The sequence below is a fragment of the Mustela lutreola genome, chromosome 6 (assembly GCF_030435805.1).
Source record: "Mustela lutreola isolate mMusLut2 chromosome 6, mMusLut2.pri, whole genome shotgun sequence".
NCBI lineage: Eukaryota > Metazoa > Chordata > Mammalia > Carnivora > Mustelidae > Mustela > Mustela lutreola.
In genome coordinates, this window is record NC_081295.1 from 33,919,948 (window position 1) to 33,936,254 (window position 16,307).

Genomic DNA, 16,307 nt, shown 5'->3' on the forward strand with positions numbered 1-16,307 from the left:
ATGAAAAGAATTAGGAGAGAGTCTTGAGAAAAGAAAACTGTAGCAGAGAGTGGAGCTCCCAGTGTGGAAATGTTGGAGAGCAGTCACATTAGGACACCATGAGGGGCCCACTGTGTTTGATAATTAGGCGGCTTTGGGACCTTTGTTGGACAGCTGTTGAGGAGTAATGAGGCAGAGGGCGAGTTCAATAGGACTGAAGAATGAATGGAAGATAAGCAAGTACAGGCACTGATCGCGGTTTGGTAGTGAATGGAAGAGGGTTGCGATACGGAGAGAGGAAGAAAAGTTTGTCCCATCTTATTGATCCTATTTTAAAAAAACGAAAGGAGCCAGTGCAGAAGGGGACACTGAAACCATAGGAAACACAGAAGCTCCTGATGGAGTACGGAGCAGAAGGGCTGCTTAACCTTAGAGAAAAGGCCAGACACTTAACTCTGGATAGTAAGATCTGCAGGGGGCTGGTGCATGGGAGGATGAGTATCTCAAACGAAACCCAGATGTTCTTGTAATGGCCCTAATTTCTAAGTATTAAAAATAGAATTAAATGAGATTGATATTTGTTTGCTTGGTGTATTGATTCTGAACTCTGGCATTAATAAAACATTGGAAACACTTTACTTTTGAGAAAAATATGCTGGAAGTAATTTCATTTTATTTATTTTTTAAAAGATTTTATTTATTTATTTGAGAGAAAGAGCACGAGAGCAGGGGCAGAGGGAGAAGGAGGCTCCCTGGGAGCCAGATGCAGGGCTCAGTCCCAGGACACTGGCCCAGCTGGCAATGGTTCACTTAGAATAAAAATTAGTAGCATTAGAAAAAGCCTTCAAGACAATCTTTTTTCTCATTAAAAACTTACAAACAAGGATGACAGAGTCAACTTCAGATTATCCACATAATAAATTAAAATGCCAAAATGACTTCCCTGGCCCCCCAGCATGCCTCTAGGCTGTTACCACTGACCTCCTTTGGAATGGACTTAGGGAATAGAAGTCAACCTAATAGTATATGAAAAAATTAACTGGGCTTCTAAAATGCTACTAAAGGATCTCATGATATATATTAGAGCCGAATATGAATGATATTTGGCAAATATGATATTCTGTGCCAGATAGCAAACACTCTTGATTAGAACAAATAATCAGTAGTTAGCTATAATTAACTAGGACTGATACATTTCCATCCTTTCTGATCATTTTCACTGATTAAAAAAACATCCAGAAGATGAAGCCATTTGTAATATTTTTTTCCAGACTTTGTACTCTTTCTCCAAATACAAGAGTATTAGCTCCGGTGAACTATGAAGCAGCATGAAGTTGGTGTATTTGATAGGGGCATATTAAATATATATGTTGATACAATCATCTGTCTTATCTAATGTGGAAGAAAATAGCTCAGTGTTGGAGAAAAATGAGCGTGAGATCTAACTTTTTCTCAACCTTGAAGACAAATTATTCTATTCAGCACACCCACTATATATTATGTATTTAGAAGATACTGTTAATTTAGTAATTAAAATTATAATAATACATTGTTTGGAAGAGATAACCTTCTAAAAGTCATTGTAGTATTATTACTTTAGTTGAAAAATGACAACCTTATTATACTACTGCAAAATATGCAAGATCCTCAGTGCCAAATGCAATCCCCACAGAAAATGTATTCAATGTATTGAATGAGTAATGTATTCAATGAGTAAAACTAATGAAAGACTGACTTAGTGGGGCACCTGGGTGGCTCAGTGGGTTAAAGCCTCTGCCTTTGGCTCAGGTCCTGGGATCTCAGGGTTCTAGGATTGAGCCCTGCATCAGGCTCTCTGCACAGCAGGAAGCCTGCTTCCTCCACACTCTCTCTCTCCGCCTGCTTCTCTGCCTACTTGTGATCTCAGTCTGTCAAATAAATAAATAAAATCTTATAAAAAAAAAAAAAAGGACCGACTTAGTAACATATTTTCCTCTCATAACACAAAAATTCAATATTAAACAAGTAGGACAAAATTATTGAACGGAGGCACATTCATTCCCTCGATACATACTGTGGTTCACTGAAAAATGTGTCCCTCCCAAATTCCTGCATTGAAACTCTTAAGTCTCCGCGTGCTGGTATTTGGAGATATGGCCTTTGGGAGGTAATTAGGAGGTAATTCAGAAGAGTGAATGAGGGTGGGGCGCACAGGACAGGATTATCCTTCTGTGTAGAGACGCCAGAGAGCCTGCGATCTGTGTACCAGGCAAGGACACAGCAAGAAGGTCGTCCGCCAGCCAGGAGGAAGGCTCTCACCAGAACCCAACCACGCTGCCCCCTGACTTGGGACTTCCAGTGACCAGAATTATAAGAAATAAATGTCTGTTGCCTAAACCACCCAGCCTGGGCCATTTCTGTAGGGCCACCCAAGCTGACAAATATACATACTGGGCTCAGGTGATGATAAAGGAAGGAAGACAACAGGGACGGGGTCAGGCCTGGTAGCTGCCTTCGAGAACCCTGCTGTCAACTGAGGTCAGGAAGACCTTCTCCAACCACAGGCACCCATGAGGAAATTGATGCAAAAGCAGCAGTTGAATACTTGCAGCTTCTGTGAAGCTATTTCAAGGATCCAGTGTTCCTCAAAATTGGAAGCAGAAAAAATATATTCTTGGGAAAAGAACAGGAAAATCGCCATTCATTAAAAAAAAGGAACAAAATATCCAGAATTCTTCCTAATACCCTCATGAGAGAATAACATTCTTTAAATCTTTGTACCTTCACTGAAGAGAGAAAAATGACTAATTCTCACGGTAGCCCATTTAGTGTAAGACTAAATGAAGACAAGGGATGACTAATAAGCATCAGTCACAGAGGAGGGAGATTTAGGGCGGGAAGCCGCGGGCTCCCTCCAGCTCCTGTACGTTCTTGGCTTCCGAATGATTAATAGTAAGAATTTGGGCTTTGCTTTACTAGATGATACAAATGTGCACACTGTAAGCAGAACGATGCCTTCGATCTGGTGATGATCTTTTACACTTATAAAAGCAGGAAATAAAACAAATGAAAAAAATAATAAAACAAATGCTCCCCTGTTTTCCTTGCGATGATAAAACGCTCTACCTAGAGCGCGCATGTCCCTTCCCTCTCCCATCCGGGCAGCACGTCTCCTCTTTCAGGTCACGTCTTTCGCATAAAAGTGCTAAACTAATGCCGCTTAATGACAAATTAATGTCCATGAATAAAAAATACACCTCTAATAGCATAGAGTAATTTGCCATTACAATATCATCATTGGACATGCCCCTGGTTTAATACGATGTATTTAATTCATAACCTAATGAGTGATATATAAAAAGAGGGAGATGAACCCTGCAATTACATTTATGTGAGTCTGTCACCTTATTTGTAAAACCTTAGAGTCATTTACATTCAAATTAGAACAAATGAGTGATTTCACAAAGTGCAGTGATAAATGACCACAGCAGCCCAAGACAAAACTGTATTTCCTGTGAACACATTAACAGTTTCCTATTATTTGTTAAAAATTACAGTGCATATTGCCCAGTGTGGTGTGAATAATGACTTTTTTACTGATTAGGTCAGAAGACTAATATGTAGCAAAATAAATAATTTTTCTTTTCATTTTTTCTGATTTTTTTTTTTTTTTTTTTTTTTTTTTTTTGCTTTTTGCTTTAAATTAACTACTGAATTCTGGTGGATTCATACTGCCACCTGCTGCCTAGGAAGAGATACTAAGAGTGTTCTCTCAAAAGGAATTGATTCACCTCTTGGGTGGCCTTCTTTACAAAGTGTACATGACCGTTCTCTCTTGTCAATATATTTAAATTGCATATCATAGTAAAGGCTGATACTTGGCAAACAAACAAACACTTGCTAATTAAATAATAGGATATACTATTTACTATTTGGGAGAAGTGGTATGAAATGTAAAAAGTTTTTGTTTTTTTTTTTTGAAAGCTAACTACAAAAAAGGACACTTTCAGCAAAGTGTGTATCTCCTAATGCATCACTTTCAGGGGATACAACCCAAAATCCAGTGGCCAGCTCCCTTCATCTTCTGACAGGTGCATCAGCAGGGGAGAGGGTAGGGGAGGAGTGTGTGCACGATGTTTCCCCTAGTCCTGCTCCTTGGTACAATCAGAAGATTGTACTCACCTAATGGCAAGTCCCAGAATGAAAAGTTACCTGAGAGGCCAGAGCACAGCAGACTAGGAAAGGCACTAAGGCTGCAGGGGAGGCTAGGGAGGAACAAGCCTGGCCTGAAAGATCAGGCTAAGTTCATCTCTAGATGACCTAAGGTCAGCTCTAGAATGGTCATCAGGGGCACTCATCAGTGTTTCCACTGGATCAACACCTTGGTTCTGAATTTAAGTTTTCCCTTCTGTAAAAACAAAAGAATACTCATCTGCTTTACAGGGTTCCTTAATAGAGGGAAAATAAAAATCACTGTCCAAAACACGTGGTAATGAGAGGCCCTCGACACAGGCTGTTTCCCCACCCTGAGAAAGGTAATGAAGGCTCAGGGGACTATGGTTTGGCATGGAGTAAGGCTAGGAACATGGAGACCCCTCAGGAGGATATGAGGAACTCTCTATAATCTATAGTCAGTAATGATGAGAGCCCCCAAAAGGGGTAAGGGTTTTAGCAATGAAGAAAAGGATCAGGTCTGAGAGGTATTTGGGATGTAGAATCAGCTCAGCCTGGCAACCGATTGGATATGGGGCTGAGGAAGGAGACTAAGGCAATGTCCAAATTTCTAGAAAACTAGCAGATTAACAGTATCATCACTAGAGAAAATGACAGGTTTTCTCATGTTAAGTTTGGACTCCACATGTGATATTTAGGTGGAGAGGTTCAGCAGCTCATTTAGAAAGTCTGGGAAAAATCAGTTTGTGAAAACAAACTGGATTCAAAAAGTCTGAAATGTTGGCCCACAGAACTCAGTAAATCAAGGGACACATGGCAGTACTACATCCGTAGCCCATCACCCCTGACGAGGGGCTGCAGAGTTTCCTGGATAAGACTGAACATAGCAAATGGCATGTAGAGAAACAGGTATACTCTGAAAACCAAAGTAATTTGAGCATTTTACCAGATCTGTTTTGAAGACAATAACTACTCTTTAACGAATTTAATAAATTGCACCTTTTTGATGAATTTTTTTTTTTAAAGCACAATGTACAAGGAAGGAGAGCAGGAGGAGGAGAAGGGAAGGAGCAGTCACATTTTATTTGGACCTGGATCTCAGAGAGCAGATAAAAGTCCAACAGGTCATGCATATTAAGAATACACTAATGAGGGCATCTGGGTGGCTCAGTCGTTAAGCGTCTGCCTTCAGCTCTGGTCATGATCCCAGGGTCCTGGGATTGAGCCCAGCATCAGGCTCCCTGCGCAGTGGGGAGCTTGCTGCTCCCTCTGTCCCTCCCCCTCCTTGTGCTCTCTCTCTCTCTAAAATAAATAAATATCTTTTAAAAAAGGAATACACTAACAGGCCAGGCCCCCAGGAGTGTCCTCTGGAACTGCATGGCCAAGCGGGTGAGGACGGATGCAAACCCAGGCTGTGGTTGGGAGGCTGTCGCTGTAGCCACTGCCCACCCAGAGCCCCCTCCCCCACCAACACACACCTTTTGCACTCCTAGGCTCCCCCTTTATTCCACAAACTGAGAACCTCTGTGTTCACAAGGGCCTGCCATCCAGGGGGCCTGGGGACTAAAAATGAATAAGGTGAAGTCTCCACAGCACAGGAGGCTAATACAATGGCTATCCTCACAGACAGAGGGGCAGTGCTCCTGCGGTTTGAGGGCCCTGCTCTCAGGAGCCTCCCCAAGGAAACGAAAGAAAAAAGGAGAGCATGCAGTGGCCTCGAGGTGTCCCTTCCTTTGCTGGGGGGCAGCGGTAGCATTTACACCTGTACAGAGGAGTTTCAGGCCAAGGTAACAGCTGATGGCCCAGAGACTCAGTGAGGGTCAACCCAGGGGTTCTACTCCGGCTAGGAATGAGCACCAGACGACAACAGGAAGTATCAGAGCAGAGGTCTTTCACAACTCTGGAAGAAACCAAAGAAACTGTGGTAACTTGAGAGTAACAAACAAGACCAGACATCTTAGGAGGGGAGAACGGCCTCACAAACCCCTAGTGGGAAAAATGCAAGAATGGAAAAGATGCTAGCCTTGATTGACAGGGCACAACTTCTTTTCTTCTTCTTCTTTTTTTTTTTTTAAGGAGTTTATTTGTTTGAGAGATAGAATGAGAGAGAAAGAGCACACAAGCAGGGACAGAGGCAGAGGGAGAAGCAGGCTCCCCTGTTTCTCCTCTGCAGGGGAGCCTGACTTGGGGCTCAATCCCAGGGCCCTGGAATCATGATCTGAGCTGAAGGCAGATGCTTAACCGACTGAACCACCCAGGAGTCCGTAATTTTTTATTTGAGAGAGAGAGAGAGAGAGAGCAAGGGGAGGAGCAGAGGGAGAGGGACAAGCAGACTCTGTGCTGAGCATGGAGCCCAATGCAGGGCTCGATCCCATAACCCTGAGATCATGACCTGAGCTGAAATCAAGAGTCTGACACCCAACCGACTGAGCCGCACAGGCACCCTGATAAGGCACAACTTCTAAGTATATTTTGAGCACTAAAGATTTTTCATTTTAACAAAAAACATTTTTATATACCAAATAAAATGGTCCCATATGAAATTAAGAATTAGTTGAGCAATAATACCAAAACACTGTAAATAGGTATAGTTGTAAAACTATGTCAAAATATAAAAGCAGACTGACCCAGCTTAGAAATTTTACAATCCTAAGAAAGAGAGGAATGGTATGTATTTTCAAAAGACTGACATAAAATTTCTACATACACACGGCTTTGATTCCAAGTCCAAGTTTTCTTCCACAATTTGGACAACTTGGAACATCGTGGATAAAAAGGAAAAATAAAGTTCCACGGAAGAACAAAATGAAAACATTGGAGAAAAGAAAGTGAAAATTTCAACCACTGATCAAGTAGGCTAATAATAAGCAAACTGTCCACAAAACATATCTGTATGCAGGCTACATTTTTTTCTTCGACAAAACAACAAACTGTAAAAATTAAGTTCTAAAGTGCACAAGTCACTAGATATCTCAACAAATTCATCTGCTGGGATGGGGGAAATACCCATGAACTTCTGATGTTCATCTAAAATATACACACCATTTTAACACGCATCATGATAATGAGCCCTGTAACCCAACTTTTGGCAACATACACCATTGACTATTACCTGCCATGGAAAAAGTGAATCAGGTGATACTGAAGGCTCAAGTTGCAATATTTGATGGAAAAATGTCAAATAAAAATAATTTCAATTTCACAAGTCAAACACACATCTCCGAAGTCTTGCAACCTTTCTTTGTTATTCCCTTTTGCTACTCTCAGAAAGGGATTGACAACAGCTCTCCCATGCCATCCAACAATATTGAGGGGAAAAGAAAAGGAAATCAGATAATAATAAACATTCACTGTTAGATTAAATGCAAGGAGATGAGGATAAAGCTTTCATGTACTGTGTTTGAACTGCTCCTCAGGTGATCGTGGCTGACACCTGTCGCACCATCTCACAGGGAAGCTTTGGTTCCTACTTTCCGGGGTTGCAGAGAAGACGAAATAAGATGATACATGAGGAAGAGCTTGAGAAACGACCTCCTGAGTGACAGAAGTCAATAATACGCCTGCATTTGGAATTAGAGAAAATGACTAGGAAGAAAATAAAATAATGGGCAGGGAAACAAATTGGGTTTTTATATGTACTCATATGACATATGTACAAGGATAGTAAAATCAAATCGTATGGATTTGTCATTGTTAAAAATGTATTTTCCCTGTTGTTGTAATGCTGTAACAAGTGCAAGTAAAAACTCTTGCCAGTGGAGGAACTAAGAGGCCTCCAACACAGGGAGTCCGTACTTAACTCTGTAAAACAAAAGCCTCACATCCATACTGTCTGCCTAAGATGTCCCGTGTCTTCCTAATGAACCAAAAAGTTTTTATCCAGGAAAGAAAAAATGGTCTTCGGAATCAGAAAGGCCTATCACTCACCAGCTCTATCACCTCAGGCCAGCTGGGTACCTTTTAAATCTCTGATTTTTCACGTATAAAAATGTGCAAAGATGTTAGGAGGACTGACTGTGAAGCATCGGTGCCCACAGGATGGGTGTTTTCTCTCCGCCCCCTCCCAGAGCCCTTCCTGATCATCCCAGCAAACCGGGGGGAAGAATACGTAGATCATTTACTCCTTTTCCAGCACTTATTGCCTGGAAAGTTCATATGGTACTTAATTATATACGACTTTGTGATATATTAGCTACTGCTGCTGAAATCGTCACTGACTATTCAATTTTTTGTGAATTTGGGGTTGTTCCTGCAGCCAGACAACATTGCTTCAAATGAAGCCCCTTCCCAGGGTCATCTCCCAGGGCCCAGCAATACACCTGCAGCAGGATCGTTGAGTTACTCTGCTACCCAAGAGCAGTGAGGACCTGGGCTGGGCGGGGAGGTCTGAGGTCCTGCGACAGGCCAGGAGAGCGGCAGCCGCCCTCCTGGGGGCCTCTCAGCCTGTGTCCTGGAGAAACTCTACCACCACAAGCCTCGTGTCCCTTACTTCCATTTTACTTGTCTAGGCACAGGTCTGGGAGCAGCAGGTACAGCTGATGACTGCAGGGGAAGGGATAGGGAGGGCAGAGCAGCAGGACGCAAGCTCACATACCTGGATGAGATAGTGGGAACATAAATTGAGAAGCTCCAACAGTTGTAGGTGACTGCCAGCTGCTAGCACATCCTGGATCACACCCGGCTCCAACAAAATCTGTTTTGTTTTTTAATAAAAAGAAAACTATCAGTGACTTAAAAATCAATGCTTGCTTAATATGCAAATCCACCATATTTAAATTGCTGCTTAACATAAGAGATCTGAAATAATACTGTACTTTATTACGGAAGTCAGTTCTTTTTTTTTTTTTTCCTATTCGATCGAGCTGGGGCCCCCACTCAAACAGATGAGTTGTCACTTCCAGAACTCACTTCCTGTGTGTAAGGCTCTGCACTTAACCACTTACTTTTTGTAGGAGGACATGAATATTTGCAAAGAACATATAATATTGTTAAAATTCTGTGTGATGGATGTAATCTTAGAACATCCAGAAGAACCAAATTTTAGTTTTTCAAAGTATATTTCACAATTTTGGAGATCACAGAAACAGCATGGTTAGCAGATACTTTAGGAAAAGGGGGCTTATGTCCCCCCCCCCCTTTCAATAGGAAACCAGAGGTGGCTACTACTCCATTTTACTTCTAAGTCCTACAATAGTGAACTTCAACCACAAACTTTCGTTTTCCTTTTTTCTCAATCTCAGATTCTCTAATCATTTTTTTATTATGTTGCAGTAGTCACCACATTAGTTTCCGACGTAGGGTTCCAAGATTCATTGTTTGCATATAAACCCCAGTGCTCCATGAAATCCGTGCCCTCCCTAATACCCATCACAAGGCTCATCCAACCCCCCACCCCTTCCCCTCTAAAACACTCACTTTGTCTCCCAGAGTCCATAGTCTCTCATGGTCCGTCTCCCCCTCTGATTTCTGCGCCCCCTTCATTTTTCTCTTCCTTCTCCTAATGTCCTCCATGCTATTCCTCATGTTCCACAAATAAGTGAAACCATATGATAATTGACTTTCTCTGCTCAACTTATTTCACTTAGCATCATCTCCTCCAGTCCCATCCATGTTGATGCATAAATTGAAGTCCTTTCTATTTCAAATGGAAGATGCAGAAACAGCATTTTCAGACTACAAGTTGGTCACAGATAAGGAAGGCTTCCCAAAAACACTAGTCATACCAGTTCTGTATTTTTTTTTTCTGGTGAAGTCCAACTTTGTGCCTACTGTTGCCAGCTCCTGAGCCGCTGAACAGGGCTGCAGAAAAACACAAGACTACGCTAACTGGATTCACACTACCTGCATGACTGCCAGGTAGAGGGAAGCCTTCTGTGCTGTTCTGCCATTCCAGCCCAGCCTCAAGCCCAGTGGTTCCCAAGGTCTCATCTCAGGACCAGCAGCAGGAGCATCACCTGGGAATCTGTCACAGTTGCAAATTCTTGGACGTCTCCCCAGACCTACATGAATCAGAAACTTTCATAGTGAGACCCAGCACCAAATGTTATCAGGAGGCCCCTTATCATTGTGGAGCACAGGGAAGCCTGAGAAACACTGGTGTGGTCAATTCACTCTACCTCTTCCCTCATACTCCTTCCTCCTCAAGCCTCCTTTCTCTCCTTACTCTAATCCTATGATCTTCCAAAGCCTCCCACCAACCACCAAATCTACCAAGTCACCTCTCCATATTTGTATCAGTACATTTGAATTTACCAAATACTCCATTTGTGGAAGAGATCTCAACCCCTTCTGCCAGCCATTGTCCCCTCTCTTCCCAGGGGGTTATCTGTTCTCTTTCTTCTCCTGAAAATTCCCATCAGCATAAAAATGTGCTTTGACAGCTCCTATCTCCTGTCTCTCCTGAGCCTCTCTATCAACCACCAAACCTGCCCCTATTCCAGTCTTAACCAGCTCAGCAAACAGCAACTGCTGGTTATTGAGGCTACGACCCCAGTCAATTCCTGACTCCCCCTGTCTCCTCCTACCTCACATTCGATCTTCAGCCACTCCTATTGGCTCTATCTTCAGAATAATTCCAGAATCCAATCACCACTAAGTACTATCGCCAGGACTACCACTCCTGTCTAATCTAGTCTTCCTAGACTTACTAGAATGGCTGCCTAACTAGTCAAACGCCTTTCTTCTTCTTTTTTTTTTTTTAATTTATTTACTTTTTATTTATTTTCAGCATAACAGTATTCATTATTTTTGCACCACACCCAGTGCTCCATGCAATCCGTGCCCTCTCTAATACCCACCACCTGGTTCCCCCAATCTCCCACTCCCTGTCCCTTCAAAACCCTTAGGTTGTTTTTCAGAGTCCATAGTGTCTCATGGTTCACCCCCCCCCTTCCAATTTCCCTCAACTCCCTTCTCCTTCTCATCTCCTTTCTCCTTTGTCCCTTCAGAGTGTTAATAGTACCAAACAAATTGATCCTTTAAAGGCATCAATGAAATTGTTACTCCCTTTGTAAGGGCCTATTTAGCCAGAGCGATCCATCCAGTTAAACAATGACTTTGAATGACTTTGTTGTTTATACAGTAAAACTTTAAACTGTCCCTGTCCCCCTCTCCCCCCAGGGGACTTACTTAAAAAACAAGTCCGGGACACTGGTCCCAGGTAACAAAGCCCAAATACAAGGGTGGGTCAAGCCAGGTGGAGGTATCCAATGGGTGGGGGCCTGCATACTATCTCCCTAGCTACCAAGGAGTATGGGCCCCACCCTTTGGGTGCTTTTTGGGTGCCAATTCTGACCAAGGTGATAGGCTAGTTCAAATATCTACTATAGGGGAAATTGTAATTCAATTGATTCAATTGGTCACTTATGTGTGAACTAGCATGACTGTGCAGCTTTCTTTGTGTGTTACAATCTCATTAATGGGCCACCTGTGCGTGGCCAGGCCCAACCACATGGCCTTTGCCCTTAAAAGCTAGTCTGTAAGGCAGAGAGAGGTCACCTCTTTGCAAGAGACAGCCCTGGCCGGTCAGGTCGATTCTCGATGCTTGGTGAGAAATAAAGCTTTGCTTGACCTTCGTTTTGTATCAGTCTCGCTCCTTTGATTACAGACCCGACCTCTCCAGCAAATTTTTATCTCATTGGAAAGGAATCCAATCTTCTCTATAACATAAAAGTTTCTGTGAATATCCTGAGTACCTTCGTGTCTACACCTAGCTGCTATTTTCTCGGCTTGTCTTCCGAGAAGGCTTGTCTCCGTCAGTCTTCCTCAAGATATCAGCATGGCTCGCTCATTCCTGTGCTCAGCTCAGACCTCTGCTCAGATATCCCCTTATCTGAGAGGCCTTCTGTGGCCATCCTCGATAAAACAGTACCTTGCTGCCCATCACCCTAGTTCCCTATCTCCTTACTTTGCATTATTCTTCCTAGTATTTACCACCTTTCGACATCGTACATATTTATCTATATGACTATTTCCTGTTTCTCCACCCACAGGATAGAAGATCCAAGAGGGCAGGGGCTTGGTCTATTCTATACCCCCAGCACTGAGAATAATGCCCAACAGAGCTTTTACTCCATATTGGGTGAAATGATTTTAATAAATTATTGGTGAATTAATTTATCTCTAGATAGATTTTTTTTTTAATTCAGAATTACTTTCATTGATTAGTACAACATAAGAGGAAAGGGCTTATAAATTGTATTTATTTATTTATTTATTTATTTGACAGACGGAGATCACAAGTAGGCAGAGAGGCAGGCAGAGATGGGTGGGGGGAGGCAGGCTCCCTGCTGAGCAGAGAGCCCGATGTGGGGCTCCATCCCAGGATCCTGGGATCATGACCTGAGCTGAAGGCAGAGGCTTTAACCCACTGAGCCACCTAGGCGCCCCTATATTCTTTTCTAAAAAAGATTTTTATTTATCTATTTATTTGTCAGAGAGAGAGAGAGAGCACAAGCAGGGGGAGCAGTAGGCAGAGGGAGAAGCAGACTCCCCACTGAGCAGGGAGCCCGGTGCGGGACTCTATCTCAGTATCCTGGGATCATGACCTGAGACGAAGGGAGACACTTAACCAACTGAGCCACCCAGGCATTCTTATATAAATTATACTCTGAACTACTAACAAAGTTAAAAAGTTACACACGTGTGGCAAAAATACCAACACTCATTTGCAAAAATTTTTATAGCTCCTTCCCCATCTAGTCAGAAGGAGAAATCCTGAATTTCTCCCGCACCTCAAGAAGAGAGGCTTTGACTGACGTTCAGGAAATTGTTGCAGCTCCCATCACAGAAGCAAGGATGTAGCATATTCTCCCAGATGAGGCCTGGCCTAAGGCACTGAATGGGAATAGATGGATTAGAAAGGTTAGTCTGAGCCTTTAAATCCGGTCAGCGGCGCTGATTTCGCACAACTGGCATTGACGATAACCTCCAGGGCTCGGTAATGCCCAGCACAAAGACAGATGTCACAGACAGATGAGACAAACACTCCAAGCATGGGCCACATGTCCGGCGGGCTCGCTCCGGGAAGCCCTCACAGGAGATGCTCGGACTGGGATTGTTTCTACCTTTGTTTCTAGTTTCTCTGTTCTGTAGTGTTCTCTTCTCTCATTAACACATCAGTTTTTCTGGAAGATACTTTAGCAAAAGAAATCCCAAGTGCATTGAAAGGATACAGTTTGGAAAGAAAAAAGAGAGAGAGAGACAGAGAGAAAAAAACAAACAAAAAAACAAACCGTACTAGGAAAGCTGTGGGTCTCACTTACAGAAACAGAACAAGTGTTGGCAAAGCCCCACTTGCACTGGAGTCTTTCAAATTCAGCTTTGTTGCCTTCCATGACTAGTTGTTCTAATACGTTCTTCCAGAGAATTTGTGTTTGGGGAGGAATACAAGTAAAGATTTGATCTCTGGGGCACCTGGGTGGCTCAGTGGGTTAAGCCTCTGCCTTTGGTTCGAGTCTTGATCTCAGGGTCCTGGGATGGAGCCCCACATGGGGCTCTCTGCTCAGCAGGGAGCCTGCTTCCCCCTCTCTCTCTGCCTCTCGGCCTGCTTGTGATCTCTGTTTGTCAAATAAGTAAATAAATAAATAAATAAATGATTTGGTCTCCTCATGATTTCCAGTACCGTGAATGTGCCTGTCGCCTGCCTGGAATAACTGGCCGAAAATAGCCTTCTGCAGAAGGAAGTGAGCGCAAACTCACCCATTTGCAGAGGACAACTAAGGCAGCCAAGTTTCAGTGCTGTAACGCACACACTGGTTACATTGAGACCTTGGAGAATCGTGTACCCATCAGCATCTAGTCTGGTTCTCAAAGCAGGACAGACAGGAGGAAGGGTCACTGAGAACCACCGACAGGAAGGGCGGCATTCCCTGAGAGCTCAGAGCAGTAAGTGGCCAAGTGGGAGCCAATTCTAGTGGCTGGACAACAGTCTCATCAAACTGGACTGTAGCTCAGACAGAGGTATCAACAGGGCACAATGCAAATGTCCCCTGAGTAACAAAGGGGATCAAGAAATGTAGGCTGCATAAAGCCAAGCGGTTCAGAATGCACGGGCACAACATTATAAACCTTGAAACCTGCCAGACTGGATTGGGTATTTCTTCTTTCCCTTGGTGATACTCGCCTGCTTGGGTGGAAGCAAAGCGGGGGCTTCTTGAGATTGGACAGAGAAATTTTGATGCAATTTGGGGATCGGGGGCAGGGTATGAGTGTCTCTTGTTCACAGGGTGGATGGAATATTTTCTCCCTGTCATCCACTCACACCTGACCTCTGGAGGGCAGAATACAGGACGCTGAACTGGAAAGAGGCGAGCCAGACCGTACTGAGAAAATGTGCATGAATCATTATAACCATGCACGGCCATGTGTCAACAAAATGGCTTCAAACAAGTATGGGACTTACTTTTCTCACAAAATGGATTAGGCGGCTTGCAGTGCCAACAAACAATCTCATTCTGGAACCCCTCCAGCAGCGGGGGGCAAGCTAAATCAAGTGAACTAAGGTCCGCACCCAACTCCCACCCCAAATGTGGAGACGCAGCCCTCCCTTGGATCAGCCGGGGATAAGAACTCAGTAGTGGCCACAGTCAGGGTGGCACTGCGTGGTCTGACAGATTGTAATAGTCGTAACAGCCACAGCTGCTGCAGAGTGGGGTGGTCTCTAAAGGTACCAGTGGGAGTTCTTACATCAGAATTCGGTCATGAGGTCGGTCCAATGGCCCCCCTGGAAGGCGGCGCTCTTGAATACACAGTCCAAATGTGTCCTCTGGCCACTAATTTAGGCAGTGTTGGTAGCAGAGAGCTAAATCGGCACAATCTTTAATGAAAAACCTCCAAACTGGAATGAGATTGGGGCTCCTGATCCCAGCAATACCTGTGGGCAGGACATGCGGCCAGAAAACTCCTGAAAGAGGAGAGTGGAGGCTGAGGTGAGATTGTGCGCAGGGCATGATGAGATGCGTGATGCCCCCTCAGCCCAGCTCACCTGGCCGGGCGCTGGGAGGGTGGAGGAGGCCTGACACAGCACACAGTCCCCATGGGTCCCGGGGTTTCCTTCCTCATTCCTCCTCCTACATCCCCAACCGCCCACCCTCTTAATTCTGTCTTCTTGTTCTTTTCCTTCTGTTTATTCTCTCTTCCACTTATACCTTGCTTCTTGGATTAGCCACTGATAGGGACTGCTTTTAATAGCCATGGCAATTATCAGTGTGACCCTGTTTTTTTTTTCTTTTCTTCTTCTTCTTTTTTTTTTTTTTTTTTTTTTTTTTTTGGTTAGAGAGAGAGAGAGAGGAAGGGAAGAGGGAGAGAGAAAATCTGAAGCAGGGTCCACACCCAGCATTGAGCCTGATGTGGGGCTCAATCCCACAACCTAGAGATCATGACCCCAGCTGAAATCGAGAATTGGCTGCCTAACGGACTGAGCCCCCCAGGCGCTCCCCAGGGTGACCTTTTTTCCTGCCTTATGAACGGATGTGTTGGCATCTTCAGGCAGTTTTGTATCGTAGTTCTTCAAAGCTTGCTTCTTCATTTCTTCCTTAGGAGACTTTTAAGTCACTTACTTCTAGCCTGAAGGAGCTGAGCCAGTCCATTAAGGTCTCTACCAAACATATAACGAGGCACATAGCCGCACAAGCACTTTGGCTAGCACTGCTAACATTGCAAATTAGATGGCCCTAATACTATTGATAAGAACAAGTGACCATATTTTTCTCATTTTCATGCTTGTTTCTTTGGGATTTTTTTCTGTATAGTATAGTGAAATGGCAAATTATTACATCCTTGATGTCTAAATCATCAAGTAAATTGAATAAAACAACGCAAATAACTTTCAAATGATCAAATACTTCAGACACATAAGTAAAACCATTTGCATAAAACTTTTCAAAAGACTTCTTATAGACAGAATATGAATCATAAGATCTAGCTATGAGAAACTGCCGTTAATTTAGATTTTGCTTCAAAGCCGTTAGACTAGGATTTTCTTATCCACCAGGTGGCGCCTATGTTTAAAGCAAAATTATTTTCTAAATTACTCCTGTATTTGTACCTCTATCACTGACAACTTAAAAGTTATTTTTAGGGAAATGTTCATAATTTTTTTTTAAGTGCTTCATCTGAGCAATACTGTTCAGAATTCAGCAGCTCTCCATAAACCATGTCCCAATTTATGGCTATAT

At 43.3% G+C, this 16,307-nt stretch overlaps 1 protein-coding gene across 8 annotated transcripts in view; it reads right to left on the reverse strand.

Annotated features, from left to right (window-relative positions):
- Window positions 1–16,307, reverse strand: part of KLHL32 (kelch like family member 32) — a 248,709-nt gene that overhangs the window by 115,301 nt on the left and 117,101 nt on the right. For 7 of the 8 annotated variants that reach the window (XM_059177034.1, XM_059177032.1, XM_059177031.1 and 4 more), the window contains one exon: window positions 8,726–8,824. In XM_059177034.1, coding sequence (XP_059033017.1) covers window positions 8,726–8,824 — 99 coding nt within the window. Of the gene's footprint in view, window positions 1–8,725; window positions 8,825–16,307 lie in introns of those variants that run through there. The other variant, XM_059177041.1, reaches the window with a different exon arrangement.